Raw genomic sequence first — 27,506 nt, forward strand, 5'->3', positions numbered from 1 at the left:
GGATTAAGTAGCACTAGATCATGTGGCACACAAAGGTTAGGACTAGTAAATAGTTCTACAAGCATAGCAGCCAACACCTTTTTGCAGCTAGTTCCATACAGAGCCAAATTACCCATATCACCATAGTACTTCATGGGTTCTGCCACCCCCCCACACAATAAACAAGGAAGCCCACTCATAGTCAAGATGTTCTTTTATTGAAATAGTTCTTCTTGTGCTTCTTAACTCTGTAGAAAGAAAAAGGCCCTTATTAATGGTCCAATAATTTTCTTTCAGCCCCAGCCCCATACTGACTCATCTCCAGAAACCCACTATTTCCCCTAGACTTTCAGCTCCTCTTAGAAACAAACACAAGATACAAGCCACTTACAGCAGGGCATTCCACGGCACCACTGTTGATGTCATCTATGATGTCATGAGGATGACGGCCATCAACATTACACCCCACAGACTGGGCTGTGCCCAGGATCTCCTTAATGGTTCCTACAAATAAAAAGTGGCATGAGAGGGGGCTATCCTAGCCCCCAACTCCCCTCATACAAAACTCCAACACCTACGTGGGCAGCCCTTTCAAGCCCAGGTAATACTGCACCCCTATCTTGGGTCTTTCACGTGGCAATACTGAACACTCAATGAAAGCACCCCAAGTTAAGATGGTTACAAATTCTTACCAGAAAGTTCTCTGGCTAAAGATCGGTGCCGCATCTGCCGGGCAATGCTGACAATCTCATCAAAAGAGATGTTTCCACTGTGTTTAACTGCAAAGGAAAAAATATTTCTCACAATCTTGAGACTGGGTCACCAACCACCTCTCCATTATCTACTTCAGGGGTGTCCCCATGCTTTCGGCACAGAGTCATCCACATGAAGAACAACCCTGTTTCCTAAAAGCTGGGGTTTATTATTAGCTCACCACTGGATTGCACCAGCCAACTGAGAACTGATCAGGTGCAGTGGCGGGTGGCTAAGAGCAAAACCTTTCCTCCATGCATGCACCCCAGCAGGTATGCCCACCACCACCACATGGCATGTTTTGATAGCTTTTGACTTAACTGTCCAATCCCATACTGGCTCTAAGGTTTCATCACAAAAGCAAAAGTAGGGAAAACCCAACTCACTGTTTTTCTGTTTCTTTCTGTCTCTTGGTGGCTCCTTTAGGGCTTTGATGATCAGGGCAGAGGCAGAAGGTACCACCTCTATCTGCAGAACAGATTCTTGATGTGAATTGTGAATATGCCACCCCCCCACCTCCGATACCGGCAGACACAGCCCTGAGAGACCATGGGCCTGACACCGAGTTACTGTAAAGCATGTTGCCAGCATGGGAACAGCCTACTCAATGTCACCCCAGGTGACAAGGCTTAATATATCCAAATCCACTCTTGCCCCAGGCCCCCCCTTTACAAGGCCTTCCCAGGTTGAAATGACTATTTGTTCCACGAACTTCAGAGGGGCGCTACCTCTACCACTGTAGACCCAGCACAGCAAGTAGTACCTGGGCCTGTCTGTTCTGAATGGTCAGCTTCACCGTAATCCTCAGACCCTTCCAGTCACCTGTTGCTTTGGCAATGTCATCACCAACTTTTTTTGGAGACTGCAGAAATAAAAGTATGTAATCACGTTGTGTCCAGTACTGTTCACCAACACAGTCTAGGACCATTAAGGTATAGGTTAGGGCAACAATGTTTGATTTACTAACCTCCTAAGGACCAGCAGGATAGAGGACAGTTACCACTGGCTACATTGATCAGGCAAGGACCTGACCCACCCAAATGGAACTAGAGGTCTGAACATTTACTTCTTTTAAATTCCTTGCACTGGCTCAAGTGCTAGCTATGCTAAAGGGCAAGGAAGCAGTGAGACCTATTAAGTCGAACAAAGCACTTGGGACACCATGCAAGGACAAAAACCTAATACAAAGGCATGCAAACGCAGCAAGAGCAGAGTATATAGAACAGGAAGCAAGCAGGCCAGTGTGGCAATCGACAAGGAGCGAGTAAAGCTGGCCGTGGCCATTACTAGGTTTACTTTTAGAGTTAAAAACAAGTCTCTATGCTTACCAGGACCTTCTTCCACAACCCAGTTAATCCAAGTCTCCTATTCTAAGTCCAAAGCTCGTCATCTCACAACTTTACCTCCTACTGTCCACCCTTTTTCCTGCACGAGCTAAAAACCTCGTGATAACTTTTTTTTTGCCAGTTCTGGGCCTTGAACTCAGGGCCTGAGCACTGTCCCTGGCTTCATTTTGCTCAAGGCTAGCATACTCTGCCACTTGAGCCACAGCGCCCCTTCTGGCCATTTTCTATATACGTGGTGCTGGGGAATCGGAACCCAGGGCTTCATGTACACGAGGCAAGCACTCTTGCCACTAGGCCATACCCCCAGCCTCTCGTGGTAACTTTTCGATGGCACCTCCTCACACCATACGTTGGGAAGTCAGAGGTGACACGATGGCCGCACAACTGGCAGAGTCGTGTTTGCACAAACGAGCCCCTTAGTCCACTCTCCAAATAAATAAATGGCCCCGGCAGGGATTAACTTACCAGACCCAGGGGGCCGATCTTGGGGGCCAGGGCGGACGTGGCGCCGACCTCGCCACCGGTGCACCTCAGGTACACTGGGAGGAAGGAATCGAACCTCTGGTTAGAGCCGGAGTCGGCCTCGTATCAGAGCAGCACGGGGCGCCTCCGCGGGTGCGAGGCCGGCACCCGACCCGCCCTCGGCTCGAGCTGCACCGAGGCCGCGCGGGGACAGGCCTTACCCTCGGGCGTGCGGGCTGCAAGGCCGCCACAGGTCTTCCGGTCCTCCCTCCCCATTTACACGCGAGGCCCAGAGTGGGAAGAGTCCCGCCAAGGCCGCCCCGCGCCGGGCGGCCTCTCAGAGGCGCGGCCCCAGGGCCCGGCGGCGGGGAGAGGCGCGCGGCGGGGACCGCAGGCCCGACGAGCCGCGGGCTGGAGCCTGGCTCCTCCCGCGACCCCGGCCGCGGCGAGGGCACGCACCGACTTTGATCTCGTTGGGATCGAACTTAGGCGGCATGGTGGAGGTGGCTGGTGTCGGATGAACCCGGATTCGGGACGACCGAAGAAAGTTGCACCTTTGCCTCCTCCGAGCCGAAAGACGGAAAGGCCGGAAACCGCCCGGACCACGCTAGATATAGGCAGGAATATGCGGGTCTCGCGATAACTCGAGGCTCCGCCCAGCTTCTGGACGACGCCCTCGCCGCCATGATTCTTATGGGCAGACTCCAGACGCTGACGGCAGGAAGCCGGTAGGTTACCCGGAGTGAGGTAGGGTCGGAAAAGGGGCTTCTGGACATTCACCCAAGGGCTAGTCAGAGAGGAAAGGCGGCCCTTGAGGTCGCGGCCCCTGCCGGTGCCTGCAGCCCCTTGTCGTGAGGACCACTCCGGGGTCCCTGGCACCCAGCCCCGAGCCCCGCCCCGCCTCAGAGGGGCCGGCACCCCCTGCTTCTGGGGCCGGGGCCGCGGTGACCCCACGACGCCCTGCCGGTCCCCTCACGGTGGGTGCTCTGCAGCCACGCAGCCCATCCACTGTTCACTCTTAATCCCGCAGTGCCGCAGTTCCCAGAGTCTCGGGCTTGGCCGCCGGCGTCCTCCGGACTTTGCACGACTCCCGAGTTCGGAACCTGAGCCGGCGCCCGGGGCTCCGCGACCCCACGCCCATGACCGAGCCCTCCTCCGAGTGAGCCCCCGGCCGGGCGCCCGCCACCCGAGCCTCGCGGGACGCCCGCGTCTCCCAGTCCGCAGAGCCAGGTGAGCCTCTGCCCCGCCCAGCCCGGGTGGGTGCGGTTCTCCCGAACAGATGTAGAGTGAGACCTTTAAAAAGGCCAGGAGCAGGCCATCAGGGAGGGTGGCAGAGGGCTTTTAGAGCATTCCTGTCTCTGCAAGCTGGTGAATGAGGCAGGTGCCCTGAGCTAGATCTGCAGGCCTGGCAGCCTCTGACAGCCCACACCCAGGGGTGGAGACCTGTGATTTCTACTTGTCCCTCTGAGAATCCCAGGGCACCCCCTCGTCCTCTTCTCCCAGTCTCTTGTAGTTGTCTCTGAGTCCGTTTGTCACCTATATGCTGCTGTCACGCCCACTTATTAAGCAGTCTCGTGGATCTGGGCGCTGGTGGCTCACCCCTGTAATCCTAGCTACTCAAGAGGCTGGGATTTGAGGATTGCAGTTTGAACCAGGCCAGGCAGGAAACTCTGAGACTCTCATCTCCTCAGAAAAAGCCAGAAATGGTTCTGTGGCTCAAGTGATAGAGTACTAGTCTTAAGCAACAGAAGCTCAGGGACAGTGCCCAGACCCTGAGTTCAAGCCCCAAGACTGGCAAAATAGATGGATGGACAGATGGACAGACACACAGGCTGTAAGTCACTTGGTCCTCACAAAACCCAGTCTTGTTAACAGAATTACAGATAAGAAGCTGAGGCTATGGCTAGGAATATGGCCTAGTGGCAAGAGAGCTTGCCTGGTATACACGAAGCCCTGGGTTCGGTTCCCCAGCACCACATATACAGAAAACAGCCAGAAGTGGCGCTGTGGCTCAAGTGACAGAGTGCTAGCCTTGAGCAAAAGGAAGCCAGGGACAGTGCTCAGGCCCTGAGCTCAAGCCCCAGGACTGGCAAAACAAACAAAAAAGAAGAAGCTGAGGCTCTGAGAGGTCAGAGTGACACATTGGATGGGTGCTAGATCTTGGATTCAAACCCAGTAATACTTCATCTCAAAACCTGTGATGTGGGCTGAGAACGTGGCCTAGTGGCAGAGTGCTTGCCTAGCACACATGAAGGTCTGGGTTTGATTCCTCAGCACCACATAAACAGAAAAAGCCAGAAGTGGTGCTGTGGCTCAAGAGGTAGAGTGCTAGCCTGGAGCAAAAATGAAGCCAGGGACAGTGCCCAGGGCCTGAGTTCAAGCCCCAGGACTGGCAAAAAAAAGGCTTGTAACCACACACAGTCTGGATAATTACTTCCTCGTTGCTGCTGTCCTTTATAGATACTGTGCAAATTAGGGCAAGGCAGTGAGCACTAGCTCTGAGTGTACTGAGCCTGTGCTGAGTTGGGCAAACTGCAGGATGTGAGAACTGGTAAAACCAGGGTCCCAAGCGGGTTTTGCCGCCTTCCAAGCTATCATACCAGCTCACTGAACTTAATATGTGTCTTGGTTTCTCCACTATCAACAGAGCTGTGGTGTGTGACATGAGTTAATAACTGGGAAGGTACCCCAGATCAATGATGATTGCTTTTTCATTTTTATTGAATCCATTGGTCTCTTTGCTTATGCTATAATTGAGCTTTGCAAGCCATGGCTAGCACTGGTTTAATCCAGCTTGTGCCAATCTGACAGGCATTAGCAGTGACCAAGCAGTCTGTTAGAGTCTTCAGAGAACTGGGGCGCAGAACAGGGAAAGGGTAACCCTTACGTCTCACAGTGGGCGAGAACCCAGGTCACCTGGCCTGCCTTTGCTCTTGTTCCACCACATCGGGCTGGGTGTTGAGTGCTGCCTCCTGGGCTCAGGGCACTGATAGGCAAGTTGACAGAACCCTGCCGGCATGGAGGTCACTGGCCGGCAGACCAGCTGCGTGCTGGCCTGCACGAGTCAGGGACTGGGACAGGGTCCTATCTTCTGCCCTATGTCTTAGGGTCTTGAAGACTTCTCTGGGTAAAGGGAAGGATGCCTCTCTTCTTCCGGAAGCGGAAACCCAGTGAGGAGGCTCGGAAACGCCTGGAATACCAGATGTGTCTGGTGAGAAACAGTGTTATTTCCTGACTCCTTCCTGGCCCTGCTGTGCCCCGCCATCCTATGGTCACATCCCCCTTCTTTGCCGCTTTCCTTTTCCTGCCAAGCCACCTAGCTGCCGTGAAACCAGGCAGACTGGGCACCAAACAGACTAGTGAAACCAAACGTGTCCGTGACCCCATCCAGCTCCTTAACTCTGTGTTTCCTTGCCTGGTTTTGCCACTCCGTGAAAGTGCTTATACAGTGGTTTGGGGGCGGTAGTTCAGTAGTAAAGCACTTGCCTAGCATGCTTGATCCCCAGCGAAAATTAATGAATGTAAAACTGAATTCTTTTTCTCCTTAGGCAAAAGAAGCTGGGGCTGATGACATTCTTGATATCTCTAAGTGCGAGCTCTCAGAGGTAAAGGGAGGGTGGTGTTCAGGCTGTGCATTTGACCCCTCCTGTTTTCTGGATCCCGTGTCCCAAGGGAAGGCAAACACAGCAGCAGACTTTTTTTTTAGTTTGCAAACTTCATTTTATTCATAGTTTGTGTGTTTACAAATTTAGTATGTACAGGCAGTTAAAACTGGTTATCACTTTGATAATCAGAAGCCCCTGGCATAGCACTGGTGTCATGAAAACATAGTAAAACAGGGAGAATACACAGTAACATTCTCTGAAAGCAAAGGTTGCAAACATCCATGTTCCTAAGAAAATAGAACTTTAGATATGTTTTAAGCACATTAAATCTCTTACATGAATGTAGACAAGGAGTGCAATCATAATGCTTCTTTTATGGAAAAAAAAAACAAAATTATGACCTAAATGTTCTAAAATAGAGTCCTCTGAGATCAGATGTAGAACATATAGTTTCCCCCTAATTTACAACCATCCTGGTCAAAAAGAGCTTAAAGGTTGGTCAGTAAGGATTGCCAACACACCAAGTGTGTTTAACCAAAAAAAGTTTTTTTTTTAATTTTTTAGAACCAGGGTCTCACTGTGTAGCTCATTTGTCTTGAACTTGAGATTCTCCTGTCTCTGCATCCTAAATGCTAGGATTCCTGGCATACACCACTCATGCCCAAGTAACCCAAATCATCATGTTCCAGTTTCGACTGGTTTAGGGAATTGAGCAAGCAGATAAGCCTTCAGTTTTTAAATGATTTAAGGAGCCGGGCGCTGATGGCTGAGATCAGAGGATCACTGTTCAAAGCAAGCCTGGGCAGGAAAGTCCATAAGATTCTTATCTCCAATTCACCCCCAAAAAAACTGGAATTGGGGCTGTGTCTCAAAGCGGAAGAACACTAGCCTTGAGTAAAAAAGCTCAGGGACAGTCTCCAGACTCTGAGTTCAAGTCCCATGTCAGACAAAAAAAAAAAGACTTGATCTAATTTCTTAAGGAAACTAGTTTTTAAGAGAAGTGTTTCAAGATTATTTTTATAATAGTTCCTTAGTTTTTCTCAAGGATTGAGAACTTGAGTAGCAGGAAAGACTATCTCATACCAATGCCACAAGCGGACAATACTATGAAAAAGTCATGATGGCCACATAGGAAGCCATTCAAAATACAGATCACTGCCTGCTCCGGCACAGAAGGGTCGATTCGCTTCTGAAATGAGCACCAGCAGCAGTTTACACAGGTTACCAGGGGACATCCTCCAGTAGAGATGCTTACTCTTTCTACCCGTGGTACCTGAAGTCAGTGAGCTAAGGGGAAGTAGTTACCTCAGTCTCCCTTGAATTCAACTTCTGTTTACTAAGGCTAGCCATGCAGCTCCTTTTCCGAAAGAGATAAGAGAAAAAAAAAAAAAACAAAAACAAAACAAGGTAGAGGACTTTGAAATTTTTCTGTGATTTAATTTTCTAAAGAAAGTCAAGATCCACAAGACAGTTTGCTGAAAGAAAATGGACCCGTAAAAACTCATTTAAGAGACAGACATCCAAGATAAGCTGTACTGGAAATGCAATAACAAATTTTGGCCCGAGAACACTCATGCTGTCATATAGCAAAAACACCAAAACCTCATGCAACAGAGAAATTGGCAACGTAAGGACTTTTTCTCCAGACTTCTTGGGGCTAAAGAAACCCTGAAAATATACTGTTTTTTCTGTTAGCAGCAGACTTTTAAAAGGCCAGATCACTGCCAAAAGATGTTTCCTTAGATTCTATTCTTTCCCCCAAAGAATTGAGAAGATCCTTTGGCCTTGATATAGTTCTGCAAGAATCAGAGGTTTGAGTTAGAAATGCAGCTGGGTGTGATGGCCAAGTCTGTGATTCCAGCATTCAGGAGGCTGAGGAAGGAGGATTGTGAGTTTGAGGCCGTCCTGGCTACATAGAGAAACTTCATCTCCTATTAGAAAGAGAGAAAAAGAGATTGAGAGAAGCCAGGCACCGGTAGCTCACGCCTGCCTATGATCCTAGCTACTGAGGAAGCTGAAATCTGAGGATTGCAGTCTGAAGCCAGCCCAGGCAGGAAAGCCCATGAGATCGTACCTCCAATTAACCACCAAAAGGCTGAAAGTAGAGCTGTGGCTCAAGTGGTAGAGCACAGCCCTTGAGCAAAAGAAGATTGGGGACAATGCTCAGACCCAGAAGGAAGGAGAGAGAGAATGGATAAAATGTATCCACCAAATTCTCAGTGCTGAAGAGTCAGGATTCTCATGATAGGGGCAGGGGTGGGATGGAGCAATTCCCTGCCAGCTGACTGAGGGAAGGCCGACCCCGCCCGCCCAGCACCATTCCTCCCCAGCTCTCCCTGGGCTGAGCACTGTTCTCCACATCATTGTTTTTCCCTTGCTCACCTCCTGCCCATCTGTCCCTCCGAGAACAAAGGAGAAACTGGCAGGAGAAGTAGCACTTACTTATCTTTCTTTATCTCGTGGCAGATTCCATTTGGGGCTTTCGCAACGTGCAAAGTTCTGCAGAAGAAGGTGAGCTGAGTCTTTGTCTTCAGAGAATCACTTTCTGCATGTTCGCCTTTTGGAAACTTTCAAAAGCCATCTTCCTGGCAAGGCTCTTCCACAACCTGACATTTCCGTAATCTGCCTCACAGGTGTTGATTGTACATACGAACCACCTCACTTCTCTGCTTCCCAAATCCTGCAGCCTCCTGAGCCTCGCAACCATCAAGGTACGGGGGCTCTCCAGGTGCTCCAGGTGGCAGCTGGCTTTCTTGAGTCCCCTCCGTGGGGTTTCGTCTGTTCAGGTTTTTCTGTGCCATATCGGCCTCATTGAAGCATCAGTTTAGGATTTGATTGATGTGGTTTACTGGGCGCATGTGCGTGCTATGCATGGGACAGAGATAACCAGGCCTAGGTTCTGCCTCCCTGAGCTTCCATGCTAGATGGAAAACTAAATCTCAAAAAGCAGAAAGCTAATGGCCTAAACAGGAAGGAACAGGAAGGCCATAGGGGGCATTAGGTGAAGCTCCTCCTGACTGTGAGACCCCGTCTGAAAAAGCCACAAAAGGAAAAAAAAGAAGAGAAAGTGAGGGACAGCTGTCCCGGTATATACCTGTAATCTCAGTGCTCAAGAGGCTACAGTAGAAAGAGTTCCAAGGTAGCCTAGGCTACATAGCAAGACTTTTTCTCAAACTAGTAAAAAGAAAAAAAGGGAGGGAGAGAAGGAGAGTGAGGAGGGAGGGAAAGGAGGGATGAGAGGAGAAGAGGGGAGGGGAGGAAAAGAAAAAGCTGGACACCAGTGTCTCATACCTGTAATACTAGCTACTCAGGAAGCTGAGATCTGAGGATGATAATTCGAAGCCAACCTGGCCAGGAAAATCCTGGGCAGGAAAGTCCATGAGGCTCTTATCTCTTATCTTAGCAATCAAAAAAAACAGAGGTAGAGCTATGGCCCAAGTGGTAGAGCACTAGCCTTGAGTGAAAAACCTGAGGGACAGTGCCCAGGCCCTAAGTTCAAACCCCAGGACTAGCACAAAATAAATCAATAAATAAGAAAAGGAGGGGGGGGGCTTAAATGGTAGGGCCTTGAGTAAAAAAACTAAGTGGGGCCATGAAGCCTTGCATTCAATCCAAATACCAGCACCAAAATGAAGGGAGGGAGGGAGGGAGGAGAGTTCACCATTGTAAGGAGGAGAGTTCACCATTGTAAGCCAGGGACATGAAGTGACCACTGTCGCCTCCGGCTGCTCTAAAGCCTGGAACCCTGGGTACTGAGCAGTATCTTCCTTCTGCAGGTTCTGGATCTCCACGACAATCAGCTGACGGCCCTTCCTGATGACATAGGGCAGCTGACAACTCTCCAGGTAAGGACGCAGGACACAGAAGCCCATCTGGTGGCAGAATGTTCTGGTTGTGCTCTGGCCAGTGGCTGCATGCACGCTGTTTATGGTGCCAGTGCCACCTTTGCCAGCGCAGTCTGGGCTGTGGCGGTCTCTACCAGGCTTTGGCCTGTGCTTTGAGATTCATCATGAGCTTCTACAGTGTTACAGGAAAAAATACCTGGGAAAAAAGGGGGGGGGGTGTTCTGGGGTACTCGATGTTTGCATGTGGATCAAGTGGTAAAGGACCTGTCTAGTAAGCACAGGGCCCTGACTTCAAACCTGATACTGGAAAAAAAATGAAAAAGGTGGATTCTAGCACTTGGGAGGAGGCAAGAGGATCCTGAGTTCCAGGCCGTCCTGGACACAGGCATGGTAAGATTGCACGCCGGCTCTCAGCTTCACTCCCAGGCTCTAGAGCCCTGCACACGCTGAGCCCCGTGCGAAGCTGCACGCTGGCATTGGCTGCTTCCAGCCGCGGCCCTGCGAGGCCCTGCGAAGCCCATCTCAGGGCTGCCCCCACACCATGGAGGGGACCCCATTGTGCTCAGAATGAAAACCCTTTGCAGGCTGGGCTTGGAGCTCATGGGCAGAGCCCTTGCCCAGTACACAAGAGGTCCTGGGTTCCACTCCCAGCATCTTGGAGATAGAAAAGAAAATGAAAACCCCCAAATGATGGGGCCTAGCTGTTTGCCAAGCCTCCCCCTTACTCGCTCCCTTTGCTATGTGTAGTCTAAAATCCTCCTGGCAGGACCTCGCCACATGGGCTGTCCATTCTGCTAGAGCGGCCCTTCCTGGGGCAGTTCATGGCCTCAGCCTTCCGCTGGGAGCCCAGTGTGTCTGTGACCCCTGTCTGAGAGAACCCGGATCTTACTTCCCAATGCACCAATAGAAGCTTGTGCTGGATGCTCACTTACCACACACGAACACCGCTGCCCAGCCCCCTGCCTCCGCATTGAGAGGGATGAGGAGCAGCCTCCCTGAGCCCTGTCACCATGCCTGTCACGTCACCTCATGTTACACAGAGGACCCTAACCTGCCCGAGGTCCCCTGGCAGAGCAGCGATTGTCCCTACCGGGAACCACAAAGCCTTCCTTGGGACAGGACTGGGGGTTGCTTCCATGGATACTTTTATTGAGTTGCTGCATTTGCTATTTTGTAGCTTTTGGACACCTGACAATAGTACATTGTAAACATCCTTTGGTTCATCAAATATGTATCTAGTCTTTTTTTTTTTTCTTGGCCAGTCCTGGGGCTTCAACTCAAGGCCTGGGCACTTTCCCCAAGCTTCTTTTGCTCAGGTCTGGCACTCTACCACTCAAGCCAAAGTGCCATTTCCAATTTTCTGGTAGTTTATTGGAGATAAGAGTCTCACAGACTTTCCTGCCTGGGCTGACTTCAAACCTTGATCCTCAGATCTCAGCCTCCTGAGTAGCCAGGATTACAGGCGTGAGCCTCTGGTGTCCAGCTTAGTTGAAGGGTTTTATAATGTTTAAGATGCTATTGACAGAGATAAAACACTGCAAACACTGTGTCAACCTAAATAACGTCTTCTCAGGAGAGGAAGCGGTGTAGCCAGTAAGTTAGAGACACACACTGCTTCCACTCAGCCCAGCCAGCACCCATCTTCCCTCAGTTGAACAGAAGGACAGCTAAGTCTCCAGTCTGGGGGGAAAAAAAATAGGAGCTGCCAGTACATGCTTCCATGTTTCCTCCCTGCTCCACTGGGTAGAAACCGCTCTGGACAGTTAAGGGGCAGTGTCCAAGGCTGAGCACAGGGGTGCCCACAAGGAGCCCCAACTCCAGGCCTCTTCTCTGAGGACCCATCCCAGGCTGAGAGAGCAAGTGGCACAAGAGACTGAGGGGCAGGAGGAGTCTGTGGACACAGCTGGGCTGTTGTTCTCTTGCGGGAGGAAAGGATGACTGCGGTGCCACGACCCGAGTATTGATTTGCCTTTGCCGCTCTGATGCTGCTGGTCTTCCCCAAGGACGGGCTCAGTGGAAAACAGCAGGCACAGCATCTGCTTGTAATGCCCTACCCTGGAGGGCGCAGAGCCTTGGGATCCACACAGCCGCGGTCCTGTCCCAGCACTACCGTCTTTGGCCTTGAGACCTGGGGCCCAGCTCCCTTTTTGACACTGGGATGACTAAGGCCTAACCCTACCCTGTTAGTCCTTCCTCTGTTAGCTCTTCCCCTTCTTTTCCTCCTCCCCAACTAGGGTTACCGAGCATTTTGCCGTCAGCATAAACGCTGGAGCTTCAGCTGGGAGCAGGGCTCGGTCTTGGCTTGGCTTTCTTTGGCACATGACCTCACTATTGTAGGCTTCGTTTTTCTCACCTCTCAAGTGGGATCATGCCTCTCTCCCTTCTAAATAGGGCTTGTCAGAAGCAAGAAAGGCACATGGGGATGAGCATCTGTGGCTCATCTGTGTCATCCTAACTACTTGGGAGGCGGAGATCTGACAATCACAGTTCAAAGCCAGCCCAGGCAGGAAAGTTCATGAGACTCTTGTTTCCAATTAGCCACCAAAAACCAGGAAATAGAGGTGTTGCTCAAGTGTAGTATACCTACCAAGTGAGATCCTGAGGCCCTGAGTTCAAGCCCCAGTACACGGGTATGTCGCTACAGTGGATGGTAGCTGGCCCAAAACAGGGGTGAGGGGCACAGCGGACGTTACTGCTGCCCGTGTGTGGCTTCCTGTATCATTGCCTTCTCTCTCAGGTGTTGAATGTGGAAAGGAATCAACTGACGTCTCTCCCACGCTCCATTGGGAACCTGACCCAGCTCCAGACCCTCAATGTAAAAGGTAGGTGACCAGAAAGCCCTAACAGCTCCCGGCTGACGCAGCCAAGAACCCCATGGGCGGGCGCTCCCTGAGCCAGTAAACATGGGGGTGATGCTACCAACCAGACAGGCCTACGAGTAGGAGGCAGGTGTGCCCTGCTCAGGGCCAGGGCCTCCTGGGAGGGGGCAGACGGTGGGGTCAGCTGGAGCAAGTGAGGGGCGGTGACGAAGAGTGGGAGGAGCCACTGCCGCAGTTCTGAATGACAGCCTGTGAGGGAGGCCCAGACCTGTGGGGGTGGGGGACGGTCCAGCCGAGGAAAGTGAGACTCAAGACCAGCCCAGAGGATAGTTCAGGCCCCTTCCCCTCTGCGGAGACCCCTTCTCACATGCCCAACTCCTTAGTTTTCACCTCCTGCCCCTAAGTGGTGTCTGCCCAGAAGTACCAGCCTAGCTAACTGGAACGATGGCCGGTGATAAAAATTGTGGTCCCCCGGAGGCTCACCACTGTCCTCCTAGCTAGTAGGAAGCTGAGATCTGAGGGTCAAGGTTCAAAGCCTCCCCGGGTCCCATGAGTGTCAGGCAGGATGGTTGTGGGCTCTGGGGGGTTCAGTCCTGCCCTTGGGGGGTCTGTCTAGACAACAAGTTGAAGGAGCTGCCGGACGTGGTGGGGGAGCTGCGGAGCCTGCGCACTCTTGACATCAGTGGGAATGAGATTCAGAGGTTGCCGCAGATGCTGGCACACGTTCGGACCCTGGAGGTGAGTGTAGGACCATGCTCCCTGGGGAGCCCCCTGGGTGCCCCAGGACGCCAGGTCCCAGGGGTCCCGGGGAGCTCACAGAGAGATCTGTGGACAGGAAGTCAGGTGTAAACAGAGGTTTAACCCTTCATGAACGTGGCCTTGAGGAATGAGGTGTGGGCCTGGGCATGGCCCCCCCAGGAACTTCCAGGAATGGGAGCAGGGCCAGGCCAGGCCACAGATGGGACGCACAGAGCACACCGGGGAGAGGAAGCAAGGTGCTCAGAAGGTGCTGCTCCTGGAGCCTAGACCCTAGGAGCATAGGAAGCTGGGAGGGAGAAGGGGGGGGGGGCGGGAGAAGGGGAGGGGGGCCTGTGCCTTGGCCTGGGGGGGGTGGGAGAAGGGGAGGGGGCCTGTGCCTTGGCCTGGGGGGGGCGGGAGAAGGGGAGGGGGGCCTGTGCCTTGGCCTGGGGGGGGGGGGCGGGAGAAGGGGAGGGGGCCTGTGCCTTGGCCTGGCAGTGCAGGAACCCATCATCAGAGCATGAGGCATGCGTCAGCTCAGGCCGCCACAATGATCAGCATAGATTGGGCGGCTTGCACAGGTGAAATGTGTACAAGCCCAAGATGGGGTGCTGATGGGCTTGCTTCCTTCTGGGGATACAGGGGAACCCACTCAAAGCTGTCCTACATGGGAAGGTGGGATCTCCGACATGTGAACTGACATCCAGTGCTTACCAAGTTGGGGTCCGTGTTAGCTCCCTAGCTCTTCACAGGAATCTTGTGAGGCAGATACTGTGGTACCACTTAGCAGATGAAGAAGCAGAGGCTCAGGCATTGAGTGTTGGGGACAGATGTTGGGGACAACTGTGGCCTCTTAAAGGCACAGCTGTCCCCAACAATTGAGGGCGGCTCTCCCCAGGACTACACAGCGGGAGTCGTAGCTGAGATGTCAGTCAGGCTGTCTGGCCCGCCCCCCCGAGCTTGTCACCCCTGCACAGGGGGGACATCTCCATCGGGTCTGGCCAGGCGTCCCAGGAGACCACCTCCCCTCAGCCAGATCTGAGCAGAAGGGTCTAGGATCAGGTGAGGCGGGGGCGAACAGAGACTGTGAGGGGAAACAGCCGTGGAGAGGCCTCTGCCAGGGCAGGGGCCTCCGAAAGGATTCTCAGGGCAGCTGCAGGCAGGTCTGTGCTGCCCATGAGAATGTCCTGTCTTGACTGTACTGTCCAAATCAGCGGCCGCACTTGAGTGCCAGGTGGACCCAAATGTTGTCACTTCTTCCTTGTACCACCTGCCAGGTTGGTGACACTGCTGCCTGTGTGGTGGCTGGGGGCAGCTCAGGAACCCCCAGTGGGCCCGGCTGGGCTGGACCACGCCTCCGATCAGTAATAGAAACGTTCTGTCATCTGTGCTGGCCCCAGTGAGCCGTTAAAATGTGGCACAGGAACTGACGTTAAATCTGATGTGACGGTAGCTAAGTAAAATTGCCATGTATGTGGCCACTACTGACCAGGGCCACCTGGGGGGAGGTCGATTTGCTGCATTTGCTTCCTTCTGTCCTGTGAAGCTGCATGGCGGGCAGTAAGGAGCCCCTGTGTCCGCAGACGCTGAGCCTCGATGCCTCGTCCATGCTGTATCCCCCGCAGGAGGTGTGTGGCGCTGGCACCGCAGCCATGCAGCAGTTCCTCTGCAAAGGTAAAAGCAGGCCACCTGCCTCCGACAGCTCCCCCCCACCAGTGCTGTCCAGGCCAGGGACCACAGAGGCCACAGGGCTACCAGCCCTGCCTGCCTGGAGCTCGGGCTCTGGCAAAGCAAACGCACACCAAATGACCACACGGGGAAATGAAGTCACAGGCTGGGCTTGGGAGACGGAGCATGGCTGGCACCTGAGGGGTGGCTAGGACTTGCGCAGAAGGTGGTGCATGTGGAAGGGCCGTGAGGGTCAGAGGAGCCCAAGCTGTGACGGAGCGCCGGAGCCCTGGGAGGAAGAATGGAGAGGAAGCCAGAGGGACCCAGGCCCAGTGTCCAGGGGAGACTTGCTTTCTTCAAGGTCCCTTGGGCTCTGAGGAGAAGGGAATGGAGGGCGGAAAGCCAGGCAGGCCACTGGGTCATGCACGGAGAGGTGATGATGGCCTGGACTTGAAGAAGGGCAGGGCAAGACAGCAGGAGGTGAACCTGGGCTGCCGATGGCAGGGACAGCAGAGGGCCGAGGCTTGCCAGGTCGGGCTGGGTGTCCTGTGTCTGCAGAGCTTCAGAACGGAGCTCATGGCCATCTGATTCATGATGAAGCAACAGGACAAACGGCTTTGTAATACATAAATGACCCCAGATCCGTGGGATCTCCTTGTGGGGGGAAGTGAACTCTGCAGATAGATAGGTCAGAGATAGAGCAAGACCCTGGGTTCCGTCTCCAGCACCACAAAAGAAAATAAAAAGGAGCCAGGCATGGTACTCACATTTGTAACATCAGCTATTTAGGAGGCAGAGATTGGGAGGATCACAATTTGATATCAACCTAGACAAAAATTTAATGAAACATCATCTCAATCAATGAAAAGGATTGTGGTCCAAGGCAGCCTCTACATAAATGGGAGACCCTATTCAAAAAAATAACTGAAGCCAAAAGGGATGGGGAGGTGCCCTTTAAGTGATAGAGTGCACCTGCTTGGCAAACTCAAGGCCCTGAGTTTACATCCCAGTACCACCAAAACAAAATAAAATAAAAATAATAATAGTAGTAGAAGTAACCATGTTTGTTTTACTGGATTTGGGTTAGTTGTAGGGTTTTTTGTTTGTTTGTTTTCTTTGGGGGGATTGTTTTGTTTGATATTGGAATTTGAGCTCAGCGTCTTATCCTTGCTAGGCTGGAGCTCCACCACTTAAGCCAGTTAATAAATGAGATTTAATTAAAATTAAAGCCTCTCTTCTACCACTAGTGGCATTTTAGCCCACGCCTTCCCTGGCACAGTGTGAACTGTCCCCTAAGGGGCTTGCACACCATGGTGTGCAGCAAAGAATGTGTTTCCATCCTCTCCGCGGCCTGGCTGATGCTGTTGTCTTCAAGATTCTACTAATGGAGGCTGGATGTTTTGTGCAGAGGCCTTGCCTAGCAAGTGTGAGGCCCTGGGTTTCATCCTAGCAATGCAAAGAAGTCAACTTTAGCAAGGACTTATTTTAGTATAACAGAATAGAGTATGGAGAAATAGGTAGACATTTCCTGTTTTTGTGTGTGTGTGTGTGTGTGTGTGTGTGTGCAAGAAATTGGCGATAAAAGACTCAAAATAGTGGCTACAATAACAGCTACAACTAGCCTTGAGCAAAACGGCTCAGGAACAGCAGTCAAGGCCTGAGGCCAAGCCCACACAGGCACACACCAGCTCTGTAGCTTTCCCTTTTGTTTTTTGGTGGCCCAGGGTTTAGACCCAGGGCCTTACGCTTACTGGGCAGGCGCTCCACCCCTGAGCTCCACATCCAGCCCCACTGCAGAGCCTCTCTTCTCTCTGAGCTTAGGGAATGTATGCGTTAACAGCGCTCTAGCAATCCTGATCCTTTTACACAAAGGAGCTGGGTGGGTCAGATGGTGAGGCCCGGCCAAGAGCCTGAAGACCTTCATTCAGGACAGACATGCCTTTCATTCTCTCAGATCGTAGTTTAATGTTGCTTCCCTGATTCTCCGAATTTTTTCCGTGTGTAGACTGCAGACTGCCTGTTTTTTAGTATTTCTTGTTAGTGGCCTACTTTCACCCTTCCAATGCAAGGGTGTAGAAACTAACTGCATTCAAATGTAAAACTCTACCTCCACGAACAACATGATCCAAGTTAAAAAAGACAAGTTACCACCTGGAAGAAGATAGCTGCGAGATATATTGTAGAACCAAGTCTATTAACTATAAAACATAAAGAGCAACTTCAAAATCAACAATAAAAAAAGAGCAAGCGTAGCCAGGCACCACTGGCTCACACCTATAATCCTAGCTACTCGGGAGGCTGAGATCTGAGAACTGTGATCGAAGCCAGCCCAGGGAGGAAATCTGTGAAACTCTTTTGTTGTTGTTGTTGTTGTTGTTGTTTGTGGGAATTGAACTCAACGGCCTGGGTGCTGTGCTTGAGCTCTTTCACTCAAAGGCTAGTGCTCTGCCACTTGGAGCCACAGTGACACTTCTGGTTTTCTGATGGAGATAAGAGTCTCATAGACTTTCCTGCCCAGGCTGGCTTTGAACCTTGATCCTCAGATCTCAGTGTCCTGCACAGCCAGGATTTACCACTGCCTGGCTAAGACTCATTGCCAAGTAACCTCCAGGACACTGGAAGTGGTGCTGTGGCTCAAAGTGGTAGAGCCCTAGATTTGAGCAAAAGAGCTCAGGGACAGCACCTAGGCCTTAAGTTCAATCCCCACAACTGACAAAAAAAAAAAAAAAAACTGCAAACAGTGCCAGACTGGATGGTACACAACTATAATCCCAGCACCGAGCAGGTGAGGCAAGAGACTGAGGCCTGGGCTACATAGCATGACCCTGTCTAAAAAGACAAAACCAAACAGTGCAATAGAAGAGTGCAGGGCATGAACCCTTTCAAATTATGCAGGAGGAAACTGTCACGGCCAGAGGAGAAAAGTCATGCCCAAGGTGTCACACTCGTAGACATGAGCAAAGTCATGTCCCGACCCGGGTTTCTCACTCAGGAAGACAGACGGACGCGCATCTGGTCACCAGCTGACACTGAGCACTTGCCACGTTCTGGCCTCGGTTAATACCCGTGAGCACACAGGCTGGGCCGGGCAGGGCTTCCAGGGAGAGTGTGAGGGAGAGGGGGCAAGGGCGGTGGCGGGGCGGCGGGGGCCTCCCTGGCAGCCTGTGTCTGTGTCTTGCAGAGTCAGGGCTGGAATATTACCCCCCTTCTCAGTACCTGCTGCCAGTTCTGGAGCCGAATGGAGCTGAGGTCTCCCAGGACAGCCCCGATGGTCCCGCAGACAGGTTCTCCCGGGAGGAGGTGCAGTGGCAGGTGAGGTCAGCCTGTCTGCTGCTGCGAGCACCCACGGTGGCGTGCATGCGCACGGATGTGCCAGCACATGTGAACGTGTGATGGCGCGCACATGCACGGATGGGTCTGTGGGGGGGAGTGTGCGTGAGGGTGTGCACACACATGGACTTGCCCATGTGTGCATTGGGGGGCAGCTGGCTTGACGTGTCTATAGCTGTACCCAGAAGTTTCTCCATTCAGTCCAACAGGCTTAGCTTCATTTTTCTTTCTTTTGGGGTAGACATGAGTGAAGGTTTGGGGGATTTTTACTATTATTATTAGCATATATTAATTGTAGAAAGTAAGAGGCTTCATTCTGATATTTAGGCTTAGCTTCTTTTCTAGCACCTTCTGTGGAAGCCCCAGATGCTAGCTTTCCAAGCATCATTGGTCTAGGGTTTCTCTCTGTTCCTGAACAAGCCACGCCCCTTCCCACCAGGGCCTTTGAACTAATGGTTCCCTAAATCTGGAGTTCTCCCCAAGATCACCCTTCAGAGCTCAGGCTGAAGGTCTCATCCCCTAGAAGCCACAGCCCCAGCTATCTGGCCTACTTTGCTTTTACGGAGCTCAGTGTCACCTTGTACCAAGGACTGACTGTGAAATAATTGATAATCTGCCTCTTCTGCCAGACAGAGCTTCCTAAGAGGCAGGATTGTATCTGCAACAAATGTCCCACACCTAAGGCCCACACATCAGGCCTCCGGTGTGCCTAGGCAGGGGTGACATCATGGGGACAAAGGCAGGAGTGCCAGCTGCCCGCGGGCCTGGCTTTCTCTCCCAGTGATTCCACTGCCACTCTCTGGCTCTTAGTTTCTCCTTTTCTTCTGTCACTGCTGACGTGAATGCTTTACATTTCTTTCTTCTTCCTCTTCCTCTTCTTCTTTTTCTTCTCCTTCCTTGTGTTGGTACTGGGGCTTTAACTCAGGACCTCATGCTCTTACTTGGCTCCGTTTCTAGCCTTTTAGTAGTTAATTGGGGATAAGAGTCATGTGCTCCCCCCTCTCCCCCACACCTGGCTGGCTTCAATCCTCACTCCTCAGATCTCAGCCTCCTGAGTAGTTAGGATGGCAGGCGGGAGCCCCCAGCTGTATCTCTAATAACAATAGAAATTGGGGAAGAATCTGGGAAATTGAACACTCTCATACTCTAAGAGTGTTCACAGGTCCAGGCGTCATTACCTCTGATGCTGTGGCCTGTTAACGGGCGTCTGAGTGTGCGCCAGTGTGTTGGTGACTGTGGTGGGTTCTGCAGGCATCTGGGAATGGGGCCCGCACCGCGCCGCCTCCCCAGCGCCGTCCCAGGGCCCGTGGTAGCTGCCCCCCCCCCGGGGTCCTCACTTCACATCCTCCCATCTCCCCTCTTCCAGTGCAGCAGTCAGGGAGGTCACGCTCTGCCCTCAGCCAGCCAGAACCCCAGCGGCTGCCTCCTCCTCACCTCTGTCTTTTCTCCCCCAGAATAGGTTCTTGGACTATGAAAGGCGGAAGGTAAGATATCTCTTATCCTGTAAATTCTCTTCGTACTCCTGGGAAACAGCTTTTGATTTTTTTAATTGTTATTATAAAGGTGATGTACAGAGGGGTACGGCAGTTTGGGGTTTTTTTGCCAGTCCTGGAGCTTGAACTCAAGGCCTGCGTGCTATCCCTTAGCTTTTTTGCTCAAGGCTGGTGCTCTACCGCTTGAGCTTCAAGTCCACTTCTGGCTCTTGAGACAAGAGTCTCAGAGATGTACCTGCCCGGGCTGCCTTCAACCAGGGATCCTCAGATCTCAGCCTCCTGAGTAGCGAGGATGACAGGCGGGAGCCGCTGGCACCGGGCTGGGGAGCGGCTTCTTGCAGGCGGTGGTCACAGGTGAAGGGCATTGGGTGTTGGTCCCCCAGGAGCAAAAGGCACTGGAGAAGCTGGAGTTCGAGCGGCGGCTGGAGCTAGGGCAGCGACAGCACGCCCAGCTGCTTCAGCAGAGCCACAGCCAGAAGGACGAGATCCTGCAGACCGTCAAGGAGGTTGGTGCCCCCCGTGCCAACGAAGGGCCCCGAGGCAGGACAGCAGGGGCCTAGAGCACCTAGACTGAAGGACCCCCAAGCCCCAGGCCAGGGCTCCCATGGTGTACAGTATGGGGGTCCCAGCAGCTCGGGTCCCTGCCTCGGTGTACAGGAGCAGACACGGCTGGAGCAGGGACTAAGTGAGCACCAGCGCTACCTGGACGCAGAGCGACAGCGGCTACAGGAGCAGCTGAAGCAGACAGAGCTGACCATTGCTGGCCGCATCCAGAAACTCCTGCAAGACAACCAGAGGTGAGCTCCTGGCCTGGCCTGGATCCAGGATGCCCCCCACGATGCCCTGTGAGGGCCTGGGACAGGACTCCTCAGTCCTTGCCAAGTCTTCCCGCCAGTGCTCCAGCTTAGAGACGACAGGGCCTGAGCAGCCTTTCAAGGTTCGGGTTCCAGTCGTGGGCCCCACTACGTCCTGTAAAATGAATAGCCAAGGCCATGTCCTGCTCTAAGATTTTGAATTCTCTATAGCCTGTTGCCTGGGGTCAGCCATTCACCCTCTAGTAAGATCTAGTTTAACAAATGCTGTTCAGGGTAGCAGCCACTAAGCTGGGGAGAAAGGGGCCAGGTAGAGATCTCAAGAAGCCTGAGAAGGCCTAGTTAATGGAGTCCATTGCAGGAAGATTCCAGAAATGGGCATTAGCTCCAGTCCAGGCTTGCTTCTTCTCATCCCCGTCACCTGGAGTCAGAAAGGCCACCATTTGTTAGACCTTCTTACTGACAAGTACTTTGTGTGTTTTCTCATTGACTATACAAACAACCCAAGAAGTGTTCAGTTTGTTTTATTCTCTTTCACAGGTGAGGCCCAAGGACTCCCTGTACCCCCATACACCCCTAAGGCCACAGAGCTCTGGGCTGGGGTCCTGTGCGTGGCAGGGTGGGGGGCAGCGCTGTTGGAAAGGACTGGCTGACACCACAGACGCCTTCTCTGGGTTGCTCCACAGGCAGAAGAAAAGCTCTGAGATTCTGAAGTCGCTGGAGAATGAGAGGTAAGAGTTGTGTTCTGGGCCTGTGCTCCGGGGGCATGCGCCGTGCAGAGACCCCTCCTCAGAGGACTCAGGATTACACACAGTCAGTGCTGTCAGAGCTTCACGATATGTCTGCTCCTGAGGAAAACCCGAAAGCACAAATGAATACGGCTGGATGCAGAATGCCCAGCTATATTCTGACTATTAAAAAAAAGTTCAGGGGCTGGGGATATGGCCTAGTGGCAAGAGAGCTTGCCTCGTATACATGAGGCCTTGGGTTCAATTCCCCAGCACCACATATACAGAAAATGGCCAGAAGTGGGCGCTGTGGCTCAAGTGGCAGAGTGCTAGCCTTGAGCAAAAGGAAGCCAGGGACAGTGCTCAGGCCCTGAGTTCAAGGCCCAGGACTGGCCAAAAAAAAATAAAATAAAAAATAAAAAAAAGTTCAGGAGGGCCTGGGAATGTGGCCTAGTGGTAGAGCGCTTGCCTAGCATGCATGGTTTCGCTTCCTCAGCACCACATATATAGAAAAGGCCGGAAGTGGCGCTGTGGCTCAAGTGGCAGAGTGCTAGCCTTGAGCAAAAGAAGCTCAGGGACAGTGCCCAGGCCCCGAGTTCAAGCCCCAAGACTGGCCAAAAAAAAAAAAAAAAAAAAAGTTTAGGAAAAAAGTCCACATATAGAAATAAAAAGGACTGGAGGGGGCTGGAATATGGCCTAATGGTAGAGTACTCACCTCATATATGCAGCCCTGGGTTCGATTCCTCAGCACCACATATATAGAAAAGGCCAGAAGTGGCGCTGTGGCTCAAGTGGTAGGGTGCTAACCTTGAGCAAAAAGAAGCTAGGAACAGTGCTCAGGCCCTGAGTTCAAGCCCCAGGACTGGCAAAAAAAAAAAAAAAAGACTGGAGGCACTTGTCCCTTGGTGTCTGAGGGAGACTGGTTCAGGTCCTGTAGAAGCAAAAACCTTCAGACACTCAAGTCCTTAATGTAAACGAGGAAGGGATCTGCCTGTAACCTGTCCTGTACATGTTAAATACCTCTCCATGCCTTAGATTGCCAGACAGTGCGGCTACTATTGTCTAGAGAATAATGGCCAGAGAAAAAATTATGCACATGATCTGTATAGTTGCAATTTCTATTTTAGTGTATTTGACCTAAAACTAGGCACTAATGGCTCATGCCTATCATCGTAGCTACTTAGGAGACTGAGAATGGGAGAATTACAGTTTGAGACCAGCCTAGATGGGAAAGTTCCTGAGCCTCCTTCTCACCTCACCTATGTTCAGTGGCAAGCACCTCCCATCATTCTTTTTTTTTTTAAGTTTTTATTATAAAACTGATGTACAGAGAGGTTACAGTTTCATACGTTAGGCATTGCCGTCATTCTTAAGATACACAGGGGCTGGGAATGTGGCTTAGCGGTAGAGTGCTTACCTAGCATGCATGAAGCCCTGGGTCTGATCCTCAGCCTCATAGACAGAAAAAGCCAGAAGTGACGCTGTGGCTCAAATAGTAGAGTGCTAGCCTTGAGCAAAAAGAAGTCAGGGACAGTGCTCAGGCACTGAGTCCAAGCCCCAGGACTGGCAAAAAAAAAAAAAAAAAGATACACAGGAGGCTACTGGGGGGACCACAGTTCCAGGTCGACCCAGGCACGTAAGTCCATGAGACTGCTTCTCAAGGAAGGATGCTGGTATGGTTGGTTGTACATGCCTCCAGCGGGCTGGGATTATAGTCATGTGCACCATACCTGGCATTTTCCTGTAGGGGTGGTACTAGAGTTTAAACTCAGGGCCTTGCACTGCTAGGCCACCTCCTCATTCCTTTTAGTCTGGTTTTGTTTTTATTTTGTTTTGTTGGTGCTAGTACTGGGGCTTAAACTCAATGCCTCAAGCTCTTACTTGCCATTTTTACTCTAGGCTGGTGTTCTGCCACTTGATCCACACCTCCACTTCCAACTTTTTAAAGCCAGTTAATTGGAGATTGGAGTCTCTCAAATTTGTGTGCCTGGGCTGGCTCTGAACTGTGATCCTCAGGTCTCAGCCTAAGTTTATGATTATTTTTTCAAATAGCTACTCGGTTTATATCTAGCCTGGCCTCAGACTGTGATCTTCCTATTTATAGTTCCTTGTAGCTGGGATGACAGGTACCTGACACCACATCCATCATTTTTTTTTCTTGTCCATCTTGGGCTTAAACTCAGGGCCTGGGCGCTGTCCCTAAGCTCTTCAGCTCAAGGTTAGCGCTCTACCACTTGAACCACAGCACCACTCCCAGTTTTCTGGTGGTTACTTGGAGATAAGAGTCTCATGGATTTTGCTGCCCAGGCTGGCTTTGAACCATGATCCTCAGATTTCAGCCTCCTGAGTAGCTGGGATCATAGGCGTGAGCTACCAGCCCAGCCCTCCCCCCTCCCCCTGCTATATACCTAGCTTTTTTCATTGGCTGAGATGAGATCTTGAGAACTTTTTGATGGAAATGGCCTCCAACTGGTCCTCTTGATTTCTATCTGCTGAGTATTGAGATTGCAGGCATGCACCACCATGACTGGTTCAAATTTCTTCATTTCAACCAATAGACACAGAGACCTGGCTAGCTTAGTGATGGGGGGTAGTCGGCATCTTCCCATTCGTTCGCTGGACACTGGCTGTGGGCATCCGTGGCCACTTTTCTAAGGTCATAGTCATCCTTTACAAGGTGTTCTTGCCTTCAACAACCTGAGCAATGCCCTGGGTGTCAGGGAGCACATTACGGCAAATCAGGACAGGCTTCCTGGAGGAAACAGTGTGCAAGCAGTGGGATGCCTGGTTGAGATGTTGGGAGGATGTTCTTTTCTAGAATAAGAATGGAGCAGTTGATGTCCATAACCCAGGAGGAGACGGAGAGTCTGCGGCGCCGGGAGATTGCCTGTGAGTTGTGGGTTGGGGAGGCTGAGGGCCCTGTGGGCGGCACTTAGCGGGTTTCAAGGGTAGATCGCCCCCTCTCAGCTGGTCACATGTGGAGGGGAGCTGAGCGGCAACAGGCAAGTCCCGGCTGGAGCTTGGGCTCTGGGATGAGAGGCGTGGATACAGACACCGGTTATGAGACCAGAGAGACATCACTGGGCCCAGGCTTTCCTGTCCATAATACAGGGGGATCATAACTCTCCCCTCCCCACCTCACAGGAGGACATCAGGAGGGTAACTGGGGCCGTGCTGGCCAGTTCTGAGTATGTTCAAAGCTGGCTCTTCTGACTTTGGCCATCAAGAACTGAGGACAGGGGGCTGGGGATATGCCCTAGTGGCAAGAGTGCTTGCCTCGTATACATGAGGCCCTGGGTTCAATTCCCCAGCACCATATATATACAGAAAATGGCCAGAAGTGGTGCTGTGGCTCAAGTGGCAGAGTGCTAGCCTTGAGCAAAAAGAAGCCAGGGACAGTGCTCAGACCCTGAGTCCAAGGCCCAGGACTGGCCAAAAAAAAAAAAAAAAAAAGAACTGAGGACAGTCCCTCTTGGTTCCCAGGCACTCCACCCCTTCCTGATAAGCCCCAAGGGTCCCAAATGCCACACGGTCCTCAAACTGGTGAGGCAGGCTCTCTACCACTTGAGTCTTGTCTCCAGCCTCATTTTGCCTTGTTTTTTTTCAGGGTAGAGTGACTTGATGCCCTGGCCAGCCTGGGCTACAGTCCTCCAACTTGAGCTTCCCTGCATTGCTGGGGATGATAGGTGCCTGCCATTGTGTTTCCCCCTCCTGTTTGCTGAGATTCCAGGTCTCTGCCACAATGCCCAGCCATTGGTAGAGGCAGAATCTCTGCAGGTTTTTTTTGGTTTTTGGTGCGGTTTTTTCTTTTTTTTTACCTGGGCTGGTTTTGAACCATAATCTCATGGTATCTACCTCCCAAAAGTTTTAACAGAAATAACCACAGATAGACAGGCACTAGTGGCTCATAGGTACTCAGGAAGCTGAAATCTGAGTATTGAGGCTCAAAGTCAGCCTAGGCAAGAAAGTCCATGAGATTTTTATCACCAGTTAACAACCAAAAAGCCGGAATTGGAGCTGTGGCTTATGTGCTAGAGAGCCAGCCTTCTGTGAAAAGGCTCAGGGACAGTGCCAAGGCCCTATGTTCAAGCCCCAGCCAGGATCAGCACAAAAAAGGAGAAGCAAAAGGAGGAAGAGGTAACTCCGAGTTGAAGGCATGCAGTGCTGGGCTGTCCTGTGAGCTGCATCTTTCAAGAGTGGAAAGGAAGCCCAATGTATTTATTCCCCATGGCTTTAAGAATTATTCTCAGAAATTAGTCAAATCTTCACTAAGGTATTTGAGCAAGGATCTTTCAATGTTCTTAACAGTCCCTGCTTTCGATTCTTTTTTGTATGTGTTTCGGTACTGGGGCTTGAACACCCTGCCTGAGAGCTATCCCATACTTTTTCACCCAAGCCTGGTACTCTACCGCTTGAACCACAACTCCACTTCTGACTTTTGTTTTTTAATTTTTTTATTGGCATCATAAAGGATAGGTCAGGTAAAGAGTGCATTTCTTTTTTTTTTTTTTTGGCCAGTCCTGGGGCTTGGACTCTGGGCCTGAGCACTGTCCCTGGCTTCTTTTTGCTCAAGGCTAGCGCTCTGCCACTTGAGCCACAACGCCACTTCTGGCCATTTTTTGTATATGTGGTGCTGGGGAATCGAACCCAGGGCCTCATGTATGTGAAGCAGGCACTCTTGCCACTAGGCCATATCCCCAGCCCCTAAAGAGTGCATTTCTTTATGGACAGTGTTACCCCTTCCCTTGCTGTCTTCCAGTCTTCTCTTCTGGCTTGTTGATGGTTAATTGGTGATAACAATCTTACTGACTTTCCTGCCAGGCTGATTTCAAACTTCCATGTCAGTCTCTTGAGTAGCTAGGATCACAGATGTGAGCCTATGAGCCTGGCTTTTTTTTTTTTTTTTTTTTTGCCAGACCTGGTACTTGAACTCAGGGCCTGGGCACTGTCCTTGAGCTTCTCTTGCTCAAGGCTAGCACTCTACCACTTGAGCCACAGGGTCACTTCTGGCTTTTTCTGTGTATGTGGTGCTGCGGAATGGAACCCAGGACTTCATGCACGCTAGGCAGGCACTCTACCGCTAAGCCACATTCCCAGCCTGGTTCCTGGTTCTTTTAGTCAATTTTTACAAATCTATAAACACGCACAAAAATTGACTAGAGGACTGTATATCAAAATGTAATATATCTGGGTGACAGGACTGTAGAAGATGGTTCGGTATTTTATGGCTAACCAGCCTTCCAAGCTTAGGTTACTTTTATAGTTAAGAAGCGCCTCTGTTTAAGGTTGGTTATCAGGCAGGTAAGTAGGGAAAGCCTCAGTCCCGTCCCCGGCCGCAGGGGAAGTCCTGCGCATGTCCCTTTCTCATCTGCCCACCCCACCTGTCTGCAGCCGCCATGCAGCAGATGCTGACCGAGAGCTGCAAGAGCCGCCTCATCCAGATGGCCTATGAGTCTCAGAGGCAGAGCCTGGTCCAGCAGGCCTGTTCCAGGTAAGTGGCGGGGGGGATAGGGGGGTTCCAGGTGAGCTGCAGGGAGCCACCTCAGGCCCCTAACACCGGGGTGAGAGCTGGGTGCTGGAAGCCCCTGCCCTGGGCTGCCCAGCCCTGACAAAGCTGTTAAAAGCAAGTAACCCTAGCCTTCCAGATTTTTCTAGCAGGACCCCGCGCCTAGGTTGGCCCCAGAGATGACCACCATTTTGTGTCTCACGCAGCCCTATGTTGTGAGCCAGGCCCAGGCCCAGCAGCCCTGGCGTATCTGTGAGGGGCATTGATGGCGGTGCTCCCTTCTGCAACGCAGGCCCGCGGAGTCTCAGGGCACAGTCAGGGAGGCACAGTCAGGCAGGGGCCAGGTGGGGGTGCTCTTGACCATGGAAGGGGCACAGGTTGGGGATGTTATATGCTGGATGCAGAGTTGCTTCTGTGTTGGT

General features: G+C 51.8%; 2 protein-coding genes and 1 non-coding gene across 3 annotated transcripts in view; 1 reads left to right on the forward strand and 2 right to left on the reverse strand.

Annotated features, from left to right (window-relative positions):
• Positions 1-175: 175 nt before the first annotated feature.
• Positions 176-3,152, reverse strand: Rpl12 (ribosomal protein L12). The gene is made up of 7 exons (XM_048343284.1): positions 3,000-3,152; positions 2,544-2,617; positions 1,496-1,594; positions 1,119-1,200; positions 672-758; positions 371-483; positions 176-227 (listed from the first exon to the last, which is right to left on the reverse strand). Exons 1-7 carry the CDS (start codon positions 3,034-3,036, stop codon positions 222-224), a joined length of 498 nt encoding a protein of 165 aa, XP_048199241.1. The 5' UTR covers positions 3,037-3,152; the 3' UTR covers positions 176-221.
• On the reverse strand, positions 830-961 carry LOC125341485. The gene has a single exon (XR_007208993.1). It is a non-coding gene; the product is annotated as a small nucleolar RNA SNORA65 (small nucleolar RNA).
• Positions 3,153-3,262: 110 nt separating the features above from the next.
• Lrsam1 (leucine rich repeat and sterile alpha motif containing 1) overlaps positions 3,263-27,506 on the forward strand; it is a 36,713-nt gene continuing 12,469 nt past the window's right edge. Inside the window, exons 1-16 of the mRNA XM_048348671.1 lie at positions 3,263-3,770; positions 5,648-5,751; positions 6,089-6,145; positions 8,612-8,656; positions 8,779-8,856; positions 9,922-9,990; positions 12,728-12,812; positions 13,426-13,547; positions 15,131-15,221; positions 18,397-18,527; positions 20,000-20,029; positions 20,422-20,544; positions 20,696-20,835; positions 21,537-21,581; positions 24,397-24,467; positions 26,970-27,069. Coding sequence (XP_048204628.1) covers positions 5,680-5,751; positions 6,089-6,145; positions 8,612-8,656; positions 8,779-8,856; positions 9,922-9,990; positions 12,728-12,812; positions 13,426-13,547; positions 15,131-15,221; positions 18,397-18,527; positions 20,000-20,029; positions 20,422-20,544; positions 20,696-20,835; positions 21,537-21,581; positions 24,397-24,467; positions 26,970-27,069 — 1,259 coding nt within the window. The 5' untranslated portion in view covers positions 3,263-3,770; positions 5,648-5,679. The remainder of the gene's footprint in view (positions 3,771-5,647; positions 5,752-6,088; positions 6,146-8,611; positions 8,657-8,778; positions 8,857-9,921; positions 9,991-12,727; positions 12,813-13,425; positions 13,548-15,130; positions 15,222-18,396; positions 18,528-19,999; positions 20,030-20,421; positions 20,545-20,695; positions 20,836-21,536; positions 21,582-24,396; positions 24,468-26,969; positions 27,070-27,506) is intronic.

Source organism: Perognathus longimembris, chromosome 1 (assembly GCF_023159225.1).
Source record: "Perognathus longimembris pacificus isolate PPM17 chromosome 1, ASM2315922v1, whole genome shotgun sequence".
NCBI classification, from domain to species: domain Eukaryota; kingdom Metazoa; phylum Chordata; class Mammalia; order Rodentia; family Heteromyidae; genus Perognathus; species Perognathus longimembris.

Bases quoted from the DNA above. Each gene is read 5' to 3' on its own strand.
- Rpl12 (XM_048343284.1), bottom strand. From the start codon at position 3,036: ATGCCGCCTAAGTTCGATCCCAACGAGATCAAAGTCG. The intron at 2,618-2,999 runs GTGCGTGCCCTC...CCTTCCTCCCAG, and splicing joins TCCCAACGAGATCAAAGTCG to TGTACCTGAGGTGCACCGGT. The intron at 759-1,118 runs GTGAGTTGGGTT...TTTCCTTTGCAG, and splicing joins CAGAAAGAAACAGAAAAACA to TTAAACACAGTGGAAACATC.